At 35.2% G+C, this 21,718-nt stretch overlaps 8 protein-coding genes across 8 annotated transcripts; 2 read left to right on the top strand and 6 right to left on the bottom strand.

The window, feature by feature from the left end:
- The first annotated feature begins 5,420 nt into the window (after positions 1-5,420).
- LOC121467890 (C-type lectin 37Db-like) lies at positions 5,421-6,190 on the top strand. The gene has a single exon (XM_041710601.1). It carries the CDS (start codon positions 5,432-5,434, stop codon positions 6,098-6,100), a length of 669 nt encoding a protein of 222 aa, XP_041566535.1. The 5' UTR covers positions 5,421-5,431; the 3' UTR covers positions 6,101-6,190.
- Positions 6,191-6,203: 13 nt separating this feature from the next.
- LOC121467889 (C-type lectin 37Db-like) lies at positions 6,204-7,415 on the top strand. Its single transcript, XM_041710600.1, has one exon. It carries the CDS (start codon positions 6,521-6,523, stop codon positions 7,202-7,204), a length of 684 nt encoding a protein of 227 aa, XP_041566534.1. The 5' UTR covers positions 6,204-6,520; the 3' UTR covers positions 7,205-7,415.
- A 4,586-nt stretch (positions 7,416-12,001) lies between these two features.
- Positions 12,002-12,726, bottom strand: LOC108134694. The gene has a single exon (XM_017255092.2). The coding sequence runs from the start codon at positions 12,669-12,671 to the stop codon at positions 12,381-12,383; it is 291 nt and encodes a 96-aa protein (XP_017110581.1). The 5' UTR covers positions 12,672-12,726; the 3' UTR covers positions 12,002-12,380.
- Positions 12,727-14,672: 1,946 nt separating this feature from the next.
- On the bottom strand, positions 14,673-15,059 carry LOC108134703. The gene has a single exon (XM_017255100.2). It carries the CDS (start codon positions 14,999-15,001, stop codon positions 14,762-14,764), a length of 240 nt encoding a protein of 79 aa, XP_017110589.1. The 5' UTR covers positions 15,002-15,059; the 3' UTR covers positions 14,673-14,761.
- A 966-nt stretch (positions 15,060-16,025) lies between these two features.
- Positions 16,026-16,414, bottom strand: LOC108134702. The gene has a single exon (XM_017255099.2). It carries the CDS (start codon positions 16,348-16,350, stop codon positions 16,144-16,146), a length of 207 nt encoding a protein of 68 aa, XP_017110588.1. The 5' UTR covers positions 16,351-16,414; the 3' UTR covers positions 16,026-16,143.
- Positions 16,415-17,726: 1,312 nt separating this feature from the next.
- Positions 17,727-18,397, bottom strand: LOC108134686 (leucine-rich repeat extensin-like protein 3). Its single transcript, XM_017255084.2, has one exon. The coding sequence runs from the start codon at positions 18,323-18,325 to the stop codon at positions 17,996-17,998; it is 330 nt and encodes a 109-aa protein (XP_017110573.1). The 5' UTR covers positions 18,326-18,397; the 3' UTR covers positions 17,727-17,995.
- A 1,513-nt stretch (positions 18,398-19,910) lies between these two features.
- LOC108134693 (vacuolar protein-sorting protein BRO1) lies at positions 19,911-20,453 on the bottom strand. The gene has a single exon (XM_017255091.2). It carries the CDS (start codon positions 20,368-20,370, stop codon positions 20,077-20,079), a length of 294 nt encoding a protein of 97 aa, XP_017110580.1. The 5' UTR covers positions 20,371-20,453; the 3' UTR covers positions 19,911-20,076.
- Positions 20,454-20,998: 545 nt separating this feature from the next.
- Positions 20,999-21,718, bottom strand: LOC121467853 (neural Wiskott-Aldrich syndrome protein). The gene has a single exon (XM_041710337.1). It carries the CDS (start codon positions 21,622-21,624, stop codon positions 21,376-21,378), a length of 249 nt encoding a protein of 82 aa, XP_041566271.1. The 5' UTR covers positions 21,625-21,718; the 3' UTR covers positions 20,999-21,375.

Raw genomic sequence — 21,718 nt, 5'->3', positions numbered from 1 at the left:
ATTAAGGGAAATAAGAGTATTTTCTGTCGGACTTCCTTTAAACCCTTTTTCACCCCGCCTGTAAGTTTATTTCGATGTGTTTCGGTGGTGAGCACACGACAATTTTGGGGGACTAACCATTCCACTTTCGTCGCTCGTCAGCCGTGCCGCCCAGAATTTGAGTTATAATGATTCATTGCCTATTAGCAGTTAATTAGACTTAAAAGGGGCTTATACTTTTGCCCGGGCTAATGAAAAACTATTGGAGACAGGGCCAAGTCGGCTTTGAACTCGTTGCGAGCCATTACGAGAATATCCGACCAAGCGGTTACTACTGCAATTAGGTGAGGCCCAAAATCTTGGCCAGAATTTCGGTCATGGCCCATTGAGGCAATTACCAAATTTGGTTTTCGGGGGGGCAGGGATTAATACTCGAGCGAGGACCGTAAATAACTAATATCTGTTTATGATTATTGCAGTCTGTGCCACTCAATTGGATTAGAATTTCGCATTTACCATTTCGCAATGTCGTCTGTCTGGGTTTCTTCTGTTTCTTTTTTTTTGTACTTGCTTTTGGGAAAGAGAGAGTTGTCGTTGCTTTTTATGTCTAGCTAACGTGGTCGTTGTCGTGGCCATTAGGCCAATATTGATATGGTCTATGGGTATTATTTAAGCCCAACCCCCACGATTTGCTTGAGGTGTCATGTTGGCTTAAATGCCCGGGGACCAGGAAATCCTTGACATGCCGCTCTGGCAGTTGATGTTTACGATAAATGCCTGTCTATCCGTATTTGAAGCCTTTCCTCTAATGCGCTCTAAATATTTTTTTTAAGCCTTACCCCCAAATGGAAGCGCTTCAAGCTTTGCGACATCGAAAAATCCGTTTAGAAATAAACTTATGTTTTGGCTTCTGGGGCGTTTCCCCCAGTCGAAGGTTTTGGGATAAGGTAAAGGATTGAAAGCCGAAGGGATCACCGTGTAGGCATCGTCTCAATTGCTTGCCAGGCACGTTTCTAAATTCAACCAAATTGACAAACAAAAACCCTTCGCTTAACTGCACATAGGAAAATATATACACTTAATTCTTCAACACCTTAAACTTGAATGTTAAACATTATACTGGCATTGGTGGCACAAATGTGTAAATTGTTAAAAAAAAAAACAACATACTTAGTTCTTTAACAATTAAAAACAAATTATTCATTGTAATAAATTCAACTTGAATGTCAAACGGAATAAATATGGTGTCACAAATGTGTACATATTTTTTAAGAAATAATAACACGAATCTATATCACTTATATACAACGAAAAATATCTTCAGGTCTATGTTATAAAATATGTATTTTGAGGAAAATATCCATATATTTTTAATATCAAAAGTTTCAGAATAGTTTTATATCAACATAAAATCTATCGACTAATGTTTATGTCACTGAAAATTTGTATACAAAAAAATATGTAAAGATTTTTACTGCCCATTATTCCTTTTCACACTGAAATATTCTTTGAATCAAACTTAAACTTTCAATCAAAATTAAATATTTTTTTAACTTAACTTAAGCTAAATATTGAATTTCTTAAACTCATCCTTTTTTTTGTGAGTGCAACCAAAATCAGTTTCATCAAATGCTTGTATTTTGGGGAAAAGCATTTAAGGTGAAGCGAAACACCAGAGTCAAACGCAATTTCCAACAAATATGGATTGGATTCACTTACAGGCAATGCCCGCCCACAAATTGGCTGCCAGGGGCTTAGAAAAGGGGGTTGCATTATCGGAGATTGAGCAGGGGAGGCATGGATCATTGCCCTGTCGCCGGCTTTCTAATTGACTTTGCCTGCTTTAATGCTTTTTAGCCATGTTTAAGCGTCATCATATTAACGGCCCAAATACACACACACGAAACTCAGCCGCCGTTCTACACACACACATTTGCGTTTTAACGCTAGTAAACACAGGAACAACAATTAAATTTGGTTTATACAATTTTAAGGGTTTCTTTCTACCTAATAGCTAAAAAAAGTTTTCATTTTGAGAACAATTTTACATTAATGAACTTAATTAAAATAAAAAAGTTTACACAAATACTTAAATAAATAGAAAAAAAATTAATATGAAAATTTGATGACCATAAGGATGTAAAATACAGAACATCATAAGGCCAACAAAAATTATCTGCTTGGATTTTCCAAAGTTACCAATTTCTAGGGTATGTCCACTGCATTTCAATTCGCTTCGTTCAATTTGTCTGTTTAGTTTTTCAATTCAATTAAATGCGTTCCACATTTTGGGCTCAATTGTTGTATACACGCACACACTGGCCACAGAAAAATCGCGGGTCTCGTTCCATTTTCATTGCCCACACTTTTGGGCCCGGTCAACTGCATAGTTAAGTAGCCAAAGCGATGAACACGAAACGGCAATACACAGGAAAAAACTTAATGACTTATGGAAATATATCGATAGCATATATATAAATATCATTGATTTAACGCCAATATTTACAGATGGCTATACATATTTTTCCAACTTTTCAATTAATCTATGGTCGGGATATGATTTCGATTGCTTATCGAATTTATCGATTTAACAGTGTGTCTCTTCTATTGCAGCTGCTGTCGCCGTTGTTGTTTGGTTTTCTGGTTTGGTTCGTTGCGAAAACTTTGTTAACTTTGGACTGAGTCCGCCCCCACGCCCGTATTTGTCTGGTTCTCCTACGCCACCCACCGCACACTCTTCTCCCCCGTTCACCCACTCGACTCGGTTGACAATATTTGCCAAAACATTTGTTGTTGCTGCTGGGGGATTGAGTCAATTGAATTTAAGTGGCTGCAACGGCAACGAAGTCAATGACATCGTCCGGCCACTTTTGCGGTCCTCAAATATGTTGCATAGTTATTGGCCAACTCAACTAACGCTTTTGGCCTCGTATTTCTCGTATTTTGGATTTAGGTTCGCTGCTCTGTTTTCTTTTTTTTTTAGCAAGGCATCATCAATTTTCATTGTAACGCGATTAGTTTGCAGGGGACTGGAAACGGATATGAGACAGCGCGAGGCTAACTTCATTTTTCGGACCGAAAACGCTGATGACCATAAATGCCAAAAGCAGCAGAGCAATCCCCACGCCAGGGATTTTATAAATGATGAGTACAGTCGAAATAAAATAATCACAACAAAATTTGACAGTAAATACCGAGCAGCAACTTAACCCAAAATAACCTTAAATATGGCTACGTTTTAAAGGAACGGTCACACTGAGGGAGTCACTGCACTTTTAAAACAAGTAAAAAGAAAAATATTTATCCTATATATGTATTAACATTTTAGTATTAAAAAGAATAGGGAAATGAAGTTGTTATTTTTAATACATAATTTTACAGCTTTGAAATCATTTTTTTTTTGGTGTACAATGCCTTGCTCCTCATTCTCTAGCTGATATTCTCTACCGAAAAATTCCAGGCATCTGCGTTATGTTCACGGCGTATCATTTTTCTATGGGCCATGTGTAATTTATGCTCCATTTGTTGGCCGCCTCTCTTGTTGCTTTACTTTCACATTTTTTCGCCTATTTATTGTGTGGCTATTTCTATATAATCTCTACGGTCTTCTATTGTTTGCTTTTTGGGGGAAAAAGGAGCCTGCGAGGGGAAAGGGGCCTGGGACCATGATAGACACATGCTCTTTTGATTTATGAATGCAAACGAGCTACAGAACACCAATAAAAGCAACACAATCAACACAGGCGAAAAAAATCATTCATTTCCATCTATTGAAATAGAAATCATTCGGCCGCCACACGCACTTAAAGCAATTAGTCTAAAAGTGTTCTACCTTTAATTTCATTGGACCCAGGCAATAACAAAAAAAAACAATGAAAAGTCCACCCAGCTCTCCGGAAAAAATACCCTGGAATCGTTACAAGGCAATTGGTAAAGTTGGTTTAAATAAGTTGGCTTTAAAAAAGTTAAATTAATTTTTAAATACTGAGTAATTTCAAATTATATTATGGTTAAAAGAAGACTTAATAATATTTTTAAAACATAATTTGGTTTTTCTAGATAAGAATATGTAAAAATTGTTATTTATTGGATCAAATTGCTTTTCAATAATTATTATTTTAGGAATCTAACTAGATTATGGATAATAAGTAATGGTTAAAATTTAATCCAAAAGGGCATGAGTAATTTATACTTAATTTTGACTTTAGAAATAAATGATCAACAAAAATGAACAAATTACAGGATAACAAGGTGGTTTTATCAAAATTTTGATTACACTTAACAACATTGCTGCTATTGCATTTCGGGGCATAAGTGCAACTCAATCAGTCGGTGGTCGAGTGCTCCAAGTCAAGCCGTTGCGCAGTTCTAATGAAGCAATTTTCGTTAAAAGCAGTCACCACAGCAGCTTTTCTTCTCATTTCCCCCCCACCCCTCGCTTATCACTTTTCCAGCCCCAACTAGTAGTATGTGGGGATTCGTTTTCAACATTTTTAGCTGCTTCGGCGCGTGTTTGTTTCAAAAAGCTCAAATTGCGAGTAGTGCCAGGAACAAAATCCCGTCCAGAGGCCAAAGAAAAGGAATTACAGCTGACTCTGGCACTGACTTTTCGCAATTATCCAGCGCACCAAATGCGCCCGGAAAATCCCCCACACACCCACCTCTCGGAAAACTTCACCGCCACCCGAAATTCTTGGCTACGTGCGAATTTATTGATAGCGATATTTCGTTGGAGGATTCGGGGATTCGGGGGCTGGAAATGTGTGCTAAGTGCATTTTACATTTCCGGTCAATGGCGCTAACCTCACGAAATCTCCAGGACTAACTCTTCTGCACAGCGAGAAAAAAGTGTATATATTAATAATATCAAATAACTTTAACAAAAAAAAAATTATAAAAGTAATCACATCTTTAATTAATAAATAAGTAAGTAACTTTGTATATATGTTAAGATCCAAAAACAAAAATATTTAAAATAATTTAACAGTATTTATATAAGGAAATTCTGTTCGTATTAGTAAGATGAATATTGAATGATTCATCTATCATAAGTTTTTATTTATTTAGGCTAACAAAATAAATATATAATAATAGTTGTTGTTTAGATTATTATTTAATTTTTCTTTATTCCCGACATTGCTATCATACATTTTTTAAAAGAACATCTTTTATTTATAGAATCTTTTTTGCTTGCCTAATAAAAAAAAGGCAAAAATAGAAAAAAAAGCTATTTCGCAAATCGGTTTGTTTTAATTTCGCTGTTTGATTTCTAAAATAGCCGCTATTTCCCTTTTTTAACGCATGTTTCGTGGCAATCAAAGGCCATTCTCTGGCTAATTAAATAAAATATATTTAAACTTTGAAACGTTTTATAACCTATAAAAGGTGCCAGCGATTAAATTGAAATCAGTTCACTTTCAACATTCGCCTTTCGCAGTTGTGCGCTTTTAAAATGTTTTCGATCGGAATTTATATATTGTTCGCTTTTTTCGCATGCAGTCTAGCTGAGACACAGGAAAATTCCAGTTCAGTTTGCATCCTAAAAGATGCCCCAACTCAATGTGGCGCATTTTGTCTAGCTGCCCAGATACCACTCTTCGATCACAATAACAATGTTCAACAGCAGTTAAATGACCTAGCTGTACTCCTTAATGAAACTCAGAAGAAACTGGACAGGTTTGAGACAAAATTGGATAGCAAAATGGATGAAATACGAGTGCCAAAAGTTTCGGAAACGGCAGTCATCCCTTCAGGATTTGAAAAGATTGGATCAAGATATTTTTATATTGCAAGATTTGAATTGAAATGGATTGATGCCGTAATGGCCTGTCGACTAATAGGAGGCTATCTCGCGGCCTTCCAAAACGAGGAAGAATTTATAGGCATACAAAGAAAACTCGCATATCGGTGGTACTGGCTGGGTATCAATGAAATCTTCGTAGAAGGCCAATTTTTTTCTGTGGCCTCCGGCAAGCCAGCAACTATTTTTAAATGGGCTAATGGATATCCTGACAATGGTTATGGCAAGGAGGACTGCATAGCCATGCAAAATGACTATATGGATGATGGCTTGTGTGATAATAAACATTATTTTATTTGCCAATTAGACAATATAGTTTAGCTAAAACGGAAACTATACAAATATAAAACTAAAATCTTAATATCGCGATATTTCTATTTTACTTCTACTTTCTTAAAATGTTTCAGTTCAGATCTTTTTGATGAATAATTGAATTGAATGAATTGAATTCCAATAATAATATCTCAATGCGTCAAATAACAAACAAAATAAAGCCAAAAATTATTTGTGTGCTCACATTCGCAATTCTAATTGTTCGAAAAAAAAAAACCGTGTGGCCTATTAAAGTTGACTTTGACCTTTGAGTTCTTTGGGTCTCTGAATAATAAATTTTTGGCACACAACGCATAGCATGTGTTTGAATAATATATTTTCGACCAAATGGGTTCTTTGATTGTCAGGGAATTTAATTAACTTTAGTTTATTGGCAACATTCGCCATTCGCAGTTCTACGCTCGCAAAATGTTCAAGATCGGAACTTATTTTTTGTACGCCTTTGTGGCCTGCAATCTGTGCGGAATAGCTAAGGGTGAAAATAATACGGATTCAGTTTGTATCCTGAAGGATGCCCCAACTCAATGTGGTGCATTTTGTCTCGATGCTCAGAGGCCAATTATTGAAAAATTAAATTTTCTTGCTAAATTACTTAATAACACTCAGGAGAAGGTGGATAGAATTCTAAATGCAACCCAGGAGAGACTGGAAAAAGTGGATTTTATTATCCACAATTTAGAAACAAAACCAATAGAAGTGGCAACGTCAAACATACCGCAAGGATTTGAGCAGATTGGATCGAGATATTTTTATATTGAAAACAATATTAAACTAAATTGGGCTGATGCTAAAACTGCCTGCCGTCAAAAGGGAGCTTATCTGGCGGCCTTCGATAACCTGCAAGAATTTAGCGCCATCCAAACGAAACTTCAGGCTCATTGGTACTGGCTGGGCATCAATGAAATCGCCAAAGAAGGCGAATTTGTATCTGTGGCCTCTGGCAAGCCGGCAACTATATTCAAGTGGCATTTTGGGCAGCCCGACAATGATCAGGGCAGAGAGGACTGTGTGGCCATGTACTACAGCTCTATGGATGATGGCTTGTGTGATAATAAAAACTATTTTATTTGTCAACTAGACAATGAAGTTTAGTAAAAACACAGAATACTACGAATACACAACTAAATTCTTGGTGATGGATCTCTCTACTTATAAAAATATATCATTAAATAAAACAACTGTAATTAAAAATTAAAAATGTTTTATATAATTCAGCTTGTGAACTTTTAGAATGTGACGTGAATTATTATACAAATCAAACTATTTTAATGTTTCAATAAATGATTAAAAAATGATTTTAAAATGTGACACTGTGTTATTCCGGGTTTTTCAAAGGTTTTTTAAAATTTTAAATTTTCTAAAACTGAAAATTTAGTTTTATAGGAAGTGCATAGAGTTTTTATAAGTGTTTCCTCACAATTACTTCGACTCCCTTTAGTCTGATTACATTTCGTATTATATTCGAACAGTTTTCGCTTTGGCTTTCATTTGCTTTTCATTTGCCATTTGCGTCACGCTTTCCATTGACCCCCGCTTTTCCGCTTTTCCCCTTTTGGGGGCAGGCTATTGAGACCTCAACGATCCTGGTACGTGTCCGGGCACCCAAGGGTTAAGGGCGAATAAAAGCACACGAAAGAGACTCTGCAAAGTGTCGACACATTCGAACTTTTGCTGCCCTTCTTCTATTTTCTATCTTTTTTTTTTGTATTTTTACCCCCCTGCAATTGCTGCGTAATTTTTATTAGCTTTGATGGAGCATCTCAAGTGGCGCTCTATTTATCTTGGAAAACCCCAAGCTCATTTCCAAATTGCCAACATAAATTTATTTGTTTGGCAAAACAATTCCGTCCTAAACACCACCTCCCGCATCAATTTGATGCGTGTCTCGTTTTACATTTTTTGACAATTTCATTGTTCCGTGGCTGCCTTTTATTTTGAATGATAATTTTTGGCGCGTGTGGAAAAAAGGGAGTGCGTGGCAGCAATGCTTTTATGCCTAAATAACAAGCCATAAACATTTGCCGTCGCCATTTGCCCATTTTCGCGCGAGCATTTTAAAAAAGACAACAAAAACGGAGTAACAAATAAAGAGTGATAAAGAATTTTATTGCTCACACGCAAGATGCACAGAAAAAATGTTAGATACTATAGATACAAATATATATTGTTGAGAAATAAATATAAATCTGTTAATTATGCAATAAAGCAATTTGTATTTCTATAGTTTGGATTACAAGTAAAGTTCATTGGGTTTTGTAATAGTTCAAAAGTTTTCCTCTCGTATTACTTTTTCTTTCAGTGTTCAAACAAACAAATAAAGCAAATGGCATCGTCGCATTAGGACGCGACTACAAATATCCGGCAGTTTTATATTTTGATTGTTTGCCTGCCTCAGGTATTTTCAGTGTTTTGGGACTTTGATTAGTTGACACATTTTATGTGTCATTCCCAGGCAACAAAAGGGTTATTTAAATCCCAACTGAATCCCACATCTCAAACTGTTGGCTAAATATAAAAGTGACTGACAAAGCTGTTTGGTTGGATGTAGCTATGGATACATTTTTACCTTTGGAAAAAATATATCATTTGAGCCTGTGATATTGATGTATAAAATATTGGAACGTGGTTTAAACTAGTCAGAGTGCCAGCAAAATATATTATTTTAAAGTAACAAAACTAAAACAATGTTGTTAATCATTTATATTAATTTTTTTATTATAGTTCTTCAAAAGTTTAAGTATGATTACAAAATTTATTTATAACAACATAAGATAACCTTGAAAATAATGAGTTATTTTAATATTAGCTTGAAGTTATTGTAATAAATATTTATATTGAAAAAGTATTTAGGTAAATAAATAATGTTATATATTTCTAAAAAATCTTTGATTTTACTTTAAAAGAGTAATACTACAGCCACTAATTCATCAAGTATTTTACACTACCAATTAACCTTTAGAAACCAATTCACATACAATTGGTTAGTTGCACTCGATATGGAGTAAATGCTGCTTCTGGTCGAATTTTCAAGTATTTTGTTGGGTTAAGTTTTGGTCAAAGCGAAACTGAAGCTGCTGCTCCAGTTGGCCGAGGAGCTCACCATAAATTAAGCATATATATATGTGCTCAACTATAGTTATCCCCCAAACATAGATGCCAGCACACACAATTCACTTTGAGCAGAGGGTGGAACATGTCTGACCAAACATTTTGTATAGGACAATTTCTAAATGGAATTTAATTTCCGGATTAGAATAGACATTTCATGCATGCTGTGTAGGGGGAGGAGTAATGCACTTGACTCACTGGTCGCCTTGACTGGATTTCTACCACTTTTCCCTTTCCTAGCATTTAATTTCCCAGATTTCACATAAAAAAATTTTTTTTTTCTTATTTCAAGTTAATTTTTAAAAGGCAAATAGAGCTTCAAAACGTGTGTCTATATTTGAGTCCTTTGTTTTAAGCTATAAGTTAAATTAGTCCATAAATAAGGTTTAAGAGAATTGACAAATTCATTTAAAAATATTATTTTATACACAAAAAGTTAAATTTGAAGTTTAAACTTAGAATTAACTTTGCCTAGAAAATACGTTTAAGTTAAATAATTAGTTTGTATAAATATTTAAGATATTTAAAAAGTTTTCAAATTTATTTAAGTTTTTTGGGGACTATTTTAAATTATATTTTTAGGATGTAGCTAAAAAGAAGTTATTTAAGTTAAAAAATATTTGTTTTAAGTGCAGTATTCATTTAGGCTTCTTCTTTTTAGATTCCTCAATGCCTCAATGAACAATCACAACAAAAGGTGGTTGTGTGTGTGTTTGTGTGCCAAAGAGGCGGTAACTGGTGGGCGTGGATAGTAAAATGTTCCTAAATTTGCGGCTTTACCACCGGCTTCTTTTTCTCCACCTGCTGTTTTTGGCCTTTAGGTTTTTGTTTAAAATTTCCAAACAATTTTCCCCAACAGATTTGATGAGTTGAGTGGAGAGTGGAGGGATGGTTCATGATTGGCCGTGTGAGATGGGGGGAAAATCGAAGGCGAAAATGGGGAAAATCATCCACCTCTGTGGGCTTGATTTATGCCCAACTCGAGTTATTAATGTAATTTGATTTTGCCAACAGCAACTGAAGCAGACAAAAGCCAATGATGTTTTGGGGACTCTGACTTTGCCTTCTCAAAATGATGATGATAATGACGATGATGAGCTGACAATGCAGAACAGCAGCTAGTCAAGGGTTAAGGACGAACGAGAGATGGCTCACTTTATGGAGAAGTAAATTTTTTAATAGAGTGTAAATTACCGGAAACACAATTAAAAATGTTCCAGGCTAAAATATCTGAAAAGTGTAGACAAAAGCTTACCAAAACAAAGGCCAAAATCAAAAAAGAGGAAGGCAAAGGGTTGGGAATTGGAATAGACGCAAAGGGTTGGAGTTTAATTAATGGTTTAAGGCTGGTAGGAAATCATTTTGGAGCTAACTACAGGTTCCTCAATCGTCAAGAAACCGAGGTAAGCAAGGGGTTAAGTGCCTCAGCTACTTAACACCCCCTTAAATTCACCCCCCTTAATCGTTTTCGGAATTTTCCAAGACGCTAAACGGTCGACAATGACGTTGAAGTTGGCCTAGGGCAGGCAAAAATTGTAGGAAACACCTTGTTTTTTGACTGCCTCCAAGGCACACCCTTCCATATTTTCCGACACGTTTCGAAATCCCCGCCTAAACGCTTTTCCACCCACGGCTATTGTTGTTGCCCCGTACATAATATGTCCATTGTTCATAAAACAACAGCGAAAACAGGTCGCCGGTGTCTGATGAAGCGAATGTTTAAAGGAAAACATTAGGTCTGTGCAGGAAAGATGTTAAGGTTGTTGGAAGAGTGGGTTAATAGTTTGCATGGCCATAGTTTGCATTTATAGGTTCTCTTAAGTTTAAGTAAGGGCTTTTAAAGGCAATAATACCTATAAAAACCTTAAAGGCATGAAAAAACCTTAAAGGCATGAAAAAAAACTTAAAAAAACATTTAATTATAAGGCTTCAAACAAACATAAATGTAAACTAATATTTAAATTAGCTCCTAAAGTCATACTCAACCCTTCGCAGTTTAGTCTAAGCTAAACAATAGCAACTAAAGCCAACTTTATTTATATTTTTCAACAAAATATATTTAGTCTACGGGTGTTGCAGCCTTTGTTTTCAAAATGAATGAATGAATGAGTCAGGAAATGAATGAGTGACCCAAGCAGGGAAAATAGAAATAGACAAAGACGACTATTGGAGGGGAGAAAGAGAGGCAGCGAGCGAGTAAACGGGCAAGTTTAATATGAATTATTATGTGCAGAAAAGTTTTATGATGCTGCTAAACCTGGCTAAAGACCTTTGTTGAGGTGGCAGCCAGGCACACACAACGGAATAAAATTAGTTTTCAATCTAAAGATTAAATACCCTTTAGGCTGCCAAGAATTATCAGTATGTATTGCGATTATTTATTTATTTATTTTATATCTTAGCACTACAAGTCAATATTACGCTTCGCAAATTTTGGTCACTTTCAAAGTATTCTTAGAATTTCAAAAAAAATAAAAAAATTAATTTTAAAGTTTAATCTGCAACTATAATCTAATTTTTATTTCATTTTTAAGGTCAACACATTTAAGTTGGTGACAAACCCCTGCTGAAAATCAACACAGTTTTCTATAAATTAGAGTAATCCTGGCGAACAACTTAGTTAGGACTTAACCTGCCCCGTGTATCTGTTAGATACAATTTGTTTTAATTGCACAAAGTAGTTGGCAACCCTGGTTTGCAGCAGCAGCGGGCCAATTAATTCTCATTTAACTGGGTCTCACCTGGGATTTTCGGCCAGTGACAACTTTCCGGTTGTGCCGCTATGTTTCTTAAACGATCTTTATTATATTTATTTCTTGGATAAAGGAGGGGAGTCCCATTTGCATTGTAACATTAACTATTCTGCAAATGCTTCTTAACATAATTGTTCTATAAAGTAAACTTTTTCTTTGTTTAATCATTTAACGTGCAAAAAAATGGTTACACATTTATATGAATTGTAAGTTAGACTTAAAATTTAAATAAAACTAGAAATACTTTGTGTGCTACTTTAAACATCCACTCCACAATTTGGCTAAAATACTATATTTTTCAATTTCGTTCAGAGTTTCATAGATTTTGCAATGTTCTTTAGGGAGCTTTTATTGTATTTTTTTTTTTTTTTATAAATTTAGCAAAGATTTCAGTTTATTCTCCTATTTTAGTTGGCGGCCACAGCCTGATCGTACTTCGGTGGCAGGGAGGACATCATCTGCGGTTGCTGCTGGGCCTGCCAGTTTGTCGCACATTGGGCAGGCATCACTGTGGTGGTGGTGTTTGGCATTTGCACCTGTGTTGCTGGGACAGACACCACAATGTTGTTTCGGGACATCATGCGACGACATCTGCGGCAAGGACGACCCCAAGCCAAAGGATTGGCGTAGTACAAAAGCCCTCTACGATGGTAGCACTCGCACTGGACATTGATATTGACATTATTAACACTGCTCATATTGCCAAGAATTTTTGCGGTCTTGTTTGGTTCTGCTTTCTATGACTTCTCTGCGTTTACTGGCCAATTTCGAGGCGTACTTTATTATATATATATTATTTTGCTGGTTCCGAGGTTAGACATTGAATGCGATAAGGAAATCCTCTTTAACTTTTATCAGCACATTGATCGATCAACGTTTCTGGCACCACTTAGTGATTCAATTTTTCCAGGGATGGTCGATTGTATTAGAATGTATATAATGTTTGGCTTAGTTTGCTGATTCATAAGACTCTGCATAACTGGGGGTTGCCTTGGCATCAACTGTGGTCTATGAATCACTATGGGTCAATATGAACTCGAAATCTATAGAAAGGTGTTAAGGTAGATCAAAATCAAGTACTCCAGTCGTGAACTCTTAGGACTGATGCACTTGTTCGCTTTTTGTATTTATAACGTGAGATTGATTAGAAGACAAAACTGTTCACATTTTTGTTTTCAATGTCGACCATTTTTTAGTATATATATATTACCACTTTAAAATCGGATGCCTGAAAGCAAAGTTATGAACTTAGAACTGCAGGTGTTTGGTCACTTTTCTTTTGCAAAAATTGCGAAACATCGAACCGAAATTACAAACTTAGTTTTAAACGCAGATTTTTAGAGCACTAAGCCACAAGACTTTAAAGACATACCACTTCGAGATTGGATGCTTAAAAGAAAAGTTATAGAATTAACTGTGAAGGTTTTGGTAACTTTTCTGGAATTCTATTTTTGGGAAATTGATTAAGGAGTCTTATTTTAAAAACAACCACTCAAAATTTCAACACAAAATTTAAATGCAGAGTTTTAGAGACCTAAGCTACAAAACTTTTAAGATACACCACTTAGAAATCGGATGCCGGAAAGAAAAGTTATGGATTTAGAACTGCAGGTTTTTGGTCACTTTTCTGCAAAGTCGATTTTTTCGCAAATTAAGAAAGGGGTAACATCATAAAAATTGCAAAAAATCGACCCGAAATTACAAAACGAGTTTTAAACGCAGATTTTTAGAGAATTAAGGCACAAGACTTTTAAGACATGCCACTTCGAAATCTGATGCTTGAAAGAAAAGTTATAGAATTAACACTGTAGGTTTTTGGTGAATTTTTGGAATGATATTTTTTGGAAATTAATTTCGTAAAAATAAAAACTCTATATTTCAAAACAAAATTTAAATGCAGATTCTTAGAGACTAAAGTCACAAGTCTTTAAAGTTAAACCTTATCGAAATCGGAGGCCGGAAAGAAAAGTTATCGATTTAGAACTGCAGGTTTTTGGACACTTTTCTGCAAAGACGATTTTTTTGGAAATTTAGAAAGGGGTAACATCATAAAAATTGAGAAAAATCGACCCGAAATTACGAACCAAGTTTTAAATGCAGTTTTTTAGAGCACTTAGCCACAAGACTTTTAAGACATGCCACTTCGAAATCTAATGCTTGAAAGAAAAGTTATAGAATTAACACTGTAAGTTTTTGGTCACTTTTCAGGGATTCTATTTTTCGGAAATTGATTAAGGAGATGCATCGTAAAAATAACAACTCAAAATTTCAAAACAAAATTTAAATGCAGAATTTTAGAGGCCTAAACTACAAGACTTTAAAGGTATACCACTTTGAAATCGGAGGCCATGAAGAAAAGTTATGGATTTAGAACTGCAGGTTTTTGGACACTTTTCTGCAAAGACGATTTTTTTGGAAATTTAGAAAGGGGTTACCATCATAAACCAAGTTTTAAATGCAGTTTTTCAGAGCACTAAGCCACAAGACTTTTAAGACATGCCACTTCGATACATGATGCTTGAAAGAAGAGTTAAAGAATTAAGAGCGTAAGTTTTTGGTCTATTTTTCGGAATTTGGATAAGGAGTTAAATCATAAAAATGAAAAAAATAAAACAGGTCTATTTTAATCTTAATAATTAAAAACCGTCCGATTTTATGAGCATCGAAAAATGTTCTTTATCTACAATTAAAAACAACGAGTTTTGAAGTTGTGCTTTATTTATATACTTTAATTGATTAAGGCGACTGCAAACTTCTTCGGATTGCAACATCCTGTGAACCTTCTGGTTTAGTAGGTAGAAACCGTGACGGGGATTGTGGTTGTGGTGGTGGTGGCGGTGGCGGTGATGGTGGGGTTAGTGGTGGCAACAGGAACTCCGACCTGGGTGGGCACCACCACAACGTTCTTGGACATCATCCTGCGGCATTGACGGCAAGGACGTCCCCAGGCCAAAGGATTTGCGTAGTAGAGGACTCCTCGGGGATGGGAGCACTCGGCGCACTGGAGGTTGATATTAACATCACCCATAGTTCCTCGGTTTCCTTGGGTCTTTTTTCTTGAGCTTTTTCTGCTAGACTGCGTTTCAATTTGCCATCCACCGTTTACTTATTCCTTTTATAAACAGCAAGTGCGCAAAATTGCGATAATGAAATCCTCTGCTTTTCTTATCGCTACATTGATGGATCATATTCGTGGTTCTGCTGCCACTGGTGTGATTCACTTAGACCATGGATGGTTATTAAAAAAAAGTCTTCAATATAAGCGTGCTATATTTATGATTCATAAAATATCTGTTTTCTTGTGGAACTAATTTTAATAAATACAAACCTTAAAATAACGCGTGTTAAGGTATCAAAAGAAAATTATTTTAGATCTGGATTTTGGCTATAGATAACATCTCCCAGCTTTTATATTTCGTCAATCCTTTGATTTCCAAATTAATTTGATTTTCAAAAAGGGTTTCACCATAATTTTTTAGAAAATTTTTCAGCTATGAATGTCAATTGATTGGCAACCTTATGATGAATTTAACGGGTTATAGAATTTCAAATTTAAAACATTGTTAATCAATAATTTAAGAGCAAAATAAATTTTTTGTGGTTTTTGAATTTAACAAAAACACATTTCTCAGAAGTTTTTTACCTTGAAACTTTGCCAAAAATTTCAGTTAAAAGACTGACTGTTTTTTTTCAGCTGATATCCTAAAAAATCGACTTCAATTTGATTTCGAAAAAATAATTTTTGACCAGCGTGATAAAAATAAATATTTTCAAATATAATACGTAAATCTTCAATCTTCTGAAAATTTCACGAGGAAATAAACAAGGTATGACATTTTAAATTTCTAGCTTCTTTTTATTTGTCATTTTGTATAGAATATATTGTTAGTCTCTGATTTGTGTATTTATTTAATTAAGTGGACGTAGGGAAGCATTCCGAAAACATTATTAGGTATTTATCACTCTATCGTAATAAATATATGTGACCATTATTCTTTAACTTTACGATACTTGTAACAATTAATTAATCGCCGAAAAATACGCAAAGCTAATTAAGTTTAATGAGGTTTATTACATTGTTAACATTTATTATACAAATACATTTAAGATTTCAGTCTTAGTTTTTATGTATTGACGACTCTCTCTTGCAAAATTTAAAGTCCTCATCTTTTAGTAGGTGGATACAGCGATGGGCACCACAGTGGTGGTGGTGGTTACGGCGGGAACAGACACCTGAGTAGGCATCACCACCACGTTCCTGGACATCATCCTGCGGCATCGACGGCAAGGACGTCCCCAGGCCCAAGGACGGGCAACATAGAGAAGTCCTCGACGATGGTAGCACTCGCACTGGAGATTGATATTAACATCGGCCATAGTTTCTTGATTTCGTGGATCTTTCTTCTCCAGCTGTTTAGCTTTGAATGCTTTCCAATTTGCTCGTCACCCAGTATTTGTTCCCTTTATATACGTTCAGTTTGATTGCGATAAGGAAATTAAATGATTGATCAAGTTATCGTGATTCATTTATTCTGGAAAGGGTTAATTTTTGCTGTCGACTGACTCATTGAAGTCCTCTGCCTAAGGGGTTGCCCCTATTTAAATCGAAATGAATTATTCATTGTGGTGCAATTTAAAACTTTGCATCGTATCTTCGTAAAAGCATTAAAGAGATAGAACTTTTAAACTCAAACTCGTTTTGTAACACAAGTTGAAGCTTAATTTTTTTTTTCAATTATATATTTTTATTTATTAATTTTGCTAAATATTTAATATATAATTGAACTTCACATATTGTGTTTTTAAGCAAGAGTTGTTTTTTTCAGACTTTACATTTATTATAATTTATTATAATAATTATTCAATTAAAAGACTAAAATTTGCACCCACAAAAAAAAATATTTGTGATACATATTTTATGGCAGAATAAAACATTTATTAAAAGACCTTATTTTCCAAAAACCTGTTATTAAAAGTACAAATACAATTGAACAATTCATTTTATTAGAGTTTAAAATATTTATATGCACGGGCAAGACTAGTTGTACACTAATTGATAAGCTGCCTCTGGGCAAAGGAAATCAATCATATCGGTCAAGTCAGATAACAACCAAATACAAAAAAAAACAAATATGTGCACAGATAGAAGAGAAAGTGGAGAGAGACAAAAAGCCTTAACCATTATTTATGTCATTCGCCAGCAGTTAAATTTTCATATTTGCACTATTAGCATTGCGAATGAATGCTGGCGTATATGTAAATAAATTCAACATACGAAAATCCGTCACATAAACGATATTGAAATCAAATCATGTAGACTTCAATTAAAGTAAAGCGCATTTAAGTTGTTTAAGCTAATATTTTAAACGGCTTTACAATTAAAGACTTATTTTTCACAAAAAAACTAGCAAGATTTGAAATTATTTCTGAAGACAACGTTGCGTATGAGTTATATTTCTTGAACCCTTGTAAATTTTACTTTTAAAATTGAAATTAAAATATTGGGGCTCTAAAAGTTTCAACTATTTTTTATTTTTTTATTAAATTAATTAATTAAATTAAATGTTCCTTTAAATTCTTTTCCCTTTTTCTTGTCATAATTAAATCATTTGACAAATTTAGATTATTATTAACATATGTCAACTTTTTTTAATAAATTAATTATAATATTTTGGTTTAGTTTATTTATGTAGCTATATCAGATTCTAATCTAACTATTATCCTTAAAGACAAGATTCTCCAACCAAAAAGCGTACTTGAAAAGCGTGAACATTTATTTTTCTTTTTTTTTCTTTATTTTTAAGTACAAACGTATTTATAGATTATCTTAAGAAAAGGCACTTCTTTTTATTTTTTTAATAAATGTAAATGAATTAATAGGAATTAATAGCAACATATAAAATATATTTTTATTTCTGTCTTTATTTAGGCTAAAATCTAACATTAATCCAGTGAGTTTTAGGAGTTTTGAAGAATTTTTTTTTAAAGTTCACACTTTTCAACTGTCCTTCATGGGCCACGCCTACCACCTGGGCGGTGGGGGCTGCTGGACGATGATGATCTCCTCCCTGGGAGGAGGACGACGACCGCCGATGTTGAACTCGATGAAGGGTCGACTTGGGGGCACCACATCGACCTCGATGATGGGACGTGGTGGCGGTGGCTGATAGACGGCAGCGGGAGTGATGACCTCCACCCGTGGGGGTGGTGGTGGATAGCCACCCCCACCCAATCCAATCTCGATCACCGGCCGCGGAATCCTCGGTGGCACGATGTCCACCTCCACAATTGGCCTGCCACCATGATGGTGATGATGATGGTGATGGCGACGTTCGTCCTCGTAGTAAGGCATTTTTCAAGAAATTATCCAATTAGTTTGTGAAGTTGCTTCGGCTGACTCTTTTGTTGAACTGAATTGATGTCTTTACCTACCAAACTATTTAAAGCAACTTTTATCGCTAATTGGGGGGAATTTTTTCCAACTTCGTTATATATGTGTTTTCGCACAGTAGCTTAATTCACTATCTTGTCAGGTGGAATTAATGTCTTCTTCGATAAAAATGTTGATAAACACAAATTGATAAAAAACAAAATTCCAATAGAGTGTTTTTGCTTGAATTTCATTAGGCGAGTTCAAGGTTTTCTTGAATAACAGTGTATATTTTAAAGGGGAAAGACAAAAATTGGTATACGAAATATTAGTACTTAATGACTCATGCGAAATGGTCAAAGTTTAATTGCAGTTGGATATACTGCACTTTTATACTTAACGAAGAGGCAATCGACTAAACGATTTTGTACTAAAAAATATTAAAAAACAAGAAAGAAAGCAAACTTCGGCAAGCCGAAGTTCATATACTCTTGCAGCTATCGCAAGAATTAAATATTTTTGAAAACATTAAAATTATGATTTACTTGCGTATATGTTTAAAAACATTGAAGCTATGACGATTTGCAGCTTAATTATTTGATTGTTCTTTTATATATTTTTATTATTTGTATGGGAGCTATATGATATAGTCGTCCGATTTTGATGAAATTTAAACCGTAAATCTAAAATATTTAACCATTACTAAATGTCGAAGAACTAAACAAAAAATTAAAAAACAGAAAAGTTATAATTTTTTTTCATTTATTTTTCCGATTGTTCCTATGGGAGCTATATGCTATAGTCGTCCGATTTTGATGAAATTTTTACCATAATTCTGAAATATTTAACCATTGCTTTATGTCGAAGAACAAAACAAAAAATTAAAAAAAAATAATTTTTTTTCAATTATTTTTCCGATTGTTCCTATGGGGGCTATATGCTATAGTCGTCCGATTTTGATGAAATTTAAACCATAATTCTGAAATATATAACCATTGCTATATGTGGAAGAACTAAACAAAAAATTAAAAAACAGAAAAGTTATAATTTTTTTTCATTTATTTCTCCGATTGTTCCTATGGGAGCTATATGCTATAGTCGTCCGATCCGGCTCGTTCCGACTTATATACTACCTGCAATAGAAAGACAACTTTTGGGAAAGTTTCATGCAGATAGCTTTAAAACTGAGAGACTAGTTTGCATATAAACGGACGGACAGACGGACAGACGGACGGACAGACGGACAGACGGACATGGCTAGATCGACTCGCCTAGTGATGCTGATCAAGAATATATATACTTTATAGGGTCGGAGATGTCTCCTTCACTGCGTTGCAAACTTCTGACTGAAATTATAATACCCTCTGCAAGGGTATAATGAGAATACTGTTGATAATATTTTCCATCACCGGTTTTGGCTACTTTTCTTTGATTATTATTTATAGCATGGTACCGTTTTGGTATCAATTGTCTTTCATATCAGCAGAACCCATTATCTATGATATTGTACCATTTGGTGTTGTCATTTCAAGAACTTAAGATTAAGACAAAGAGATATTTGTATATGTTTGTTTGTTATCTATCGCTTGGTTACACTTTATTGATAATACATTTTATTTTGTTATTGAACTTGGAACATTTCCGGTATGAAGCCGTTTTGTTTATAATAATACATTTTATTTGTTATTAAACTTGGAACATTTCCGCTTATACCTCCTGCTGTCCACCATCTTTTACCACTGTTGATATGGTGGATTGTTGTAGGGCTGCTGCTGCTGATACTGGTACTGCTGATATTCGTAGGCCTGCTGTTGGGGATAGTATCCATATTGTTGCGGCATTATCACCTGAGTTCCGGGCATATAGGTGGCCGCCGGGGTGGTCATGTAGACAATCTCGGCGGGCCGAGGCGGAGGCGGCGGCGGATAGTATGCGCCACCCCAACCGGGAACCACATCAATTTCGATATTTGGACGACCATGGTGATGGCGAGCAGGATAGCCGCATGGATCTTCATAGTACCGCATAGTTGATTATTTAGCCAGTAAAGGTAATCAACCGACCCAACTTCACCACCCAGCAACACGTTGAACACTGGAAACCCCGAAACAATACAAAACTTTTGCAGTCGAACCAAACTGGAAGTTCGTTCGGGGGTTCCATCAATCAGGTTTTATGGGTATTATTCCAGTGGTTAGAGGCAAAAGATAAGGTGTGCCTTAGTCACTCGACAAGTTATGATAACAATGACCGTACGGACAGTTGTGCATTTACAAGTGATCGGGTTTCGGCTTTTTTTCTCGCACTATTTATTGTTTACCATATTAACTGATTGCAGCTTATCGCAGGGTAACATGTTCTTATCTCTCAGATAAACGAAAATTTGCTGAAAAAGCGGAAAATGCAGGCCGAAAAATTTGGGACAAGTTCAGATAGACATTAAAAAAAAACAAAAACAATAATAGTTGAGCTCTAAATAAAACAGGTGTTCTGATAAGGAAAGCTGTAGATGAAGTGGTTTATATTTTGGCAAGTGTGGATTAAAGTTTTTCGTTAAAAGTGAATGGTTTTCACAAATAGAAGCTAGAAAGCTAGTTAAATAATAAAAAAAAATAATAATATAAAACAATGCGTTCAAGAAAACATGCCAGCACATTAGGTTTGAATACAACTGCGGTCAAAATAATAGTAGTTGTAAACAAACATGATCTGTAAAGCATAGGACAACTTTTACTTTAATTAAGCATATTGCTTATTTACCAATAAACATTAGTCTTTGATGTTCCATACGTTAATAAACTTATATTAATTTGATTTGATTTAATACTTTTATTTTGACCTGCAAGTGCTTATAGTATTAGCTTCCTACAATTACATTTTTTTCAACTGTTTTTTTATGTCTTTTCCGTAAGCTAAAACACTACTATTATTTTGACCGCAACTGCAAATACTTTATTGGTGATATTACTAGTTTATTAATGCTATCTAAAATAAATTCATCATGGCTGATTTTCAGATCCCCAGATTCCTTCTCAATATTGTGGGTTGTGGTAGTGGCTGCTACCGGGAGGCGGTGGTGGTGGATACTGGTAGTAGGGCGGTGGTGGCGCCTGCTGCACCACCATAACTGGCGGTGGGGGTGGTGGTGGCTGCTGCACCACCACAACTTGGGGTTGTGGGCGGTGGTGGCGACGCGGCCATGGTGGTGCGATCTGCACCTTAATCACGGGACCACGGCGATGTGGTGGTGGTCCTCCACAATGATCGTGTGGTGGTGGCATCTCGGGTTAATTTAATTTTCCAATCAAAGGATTCTAGGAGCTCCAATTATGTCGACTTATCGCTGCTAACTGAACTAACTGAATGCGCAACTCA

Source organism: Drosophila elegans, unplaced genomic scaffold, assembly GCF_018152505.1.
Source record: "Drosophila elegans isolate 14027-0461.03 unplaced genomic scaffold, ASM1815250v1 contig_814, whole genome shotgun sequence".
NCBI lineage: Eukaryota > Metazoa > Arthropoda > Insecta > Diptera > Drosophilidae > Drosophila > Drosophila elegans.
The sequence above is the reverse complement of the archived record's forward strand: the minus strand, read 5'-3'. Positions and strand labels throughout refer to the sequence as shown.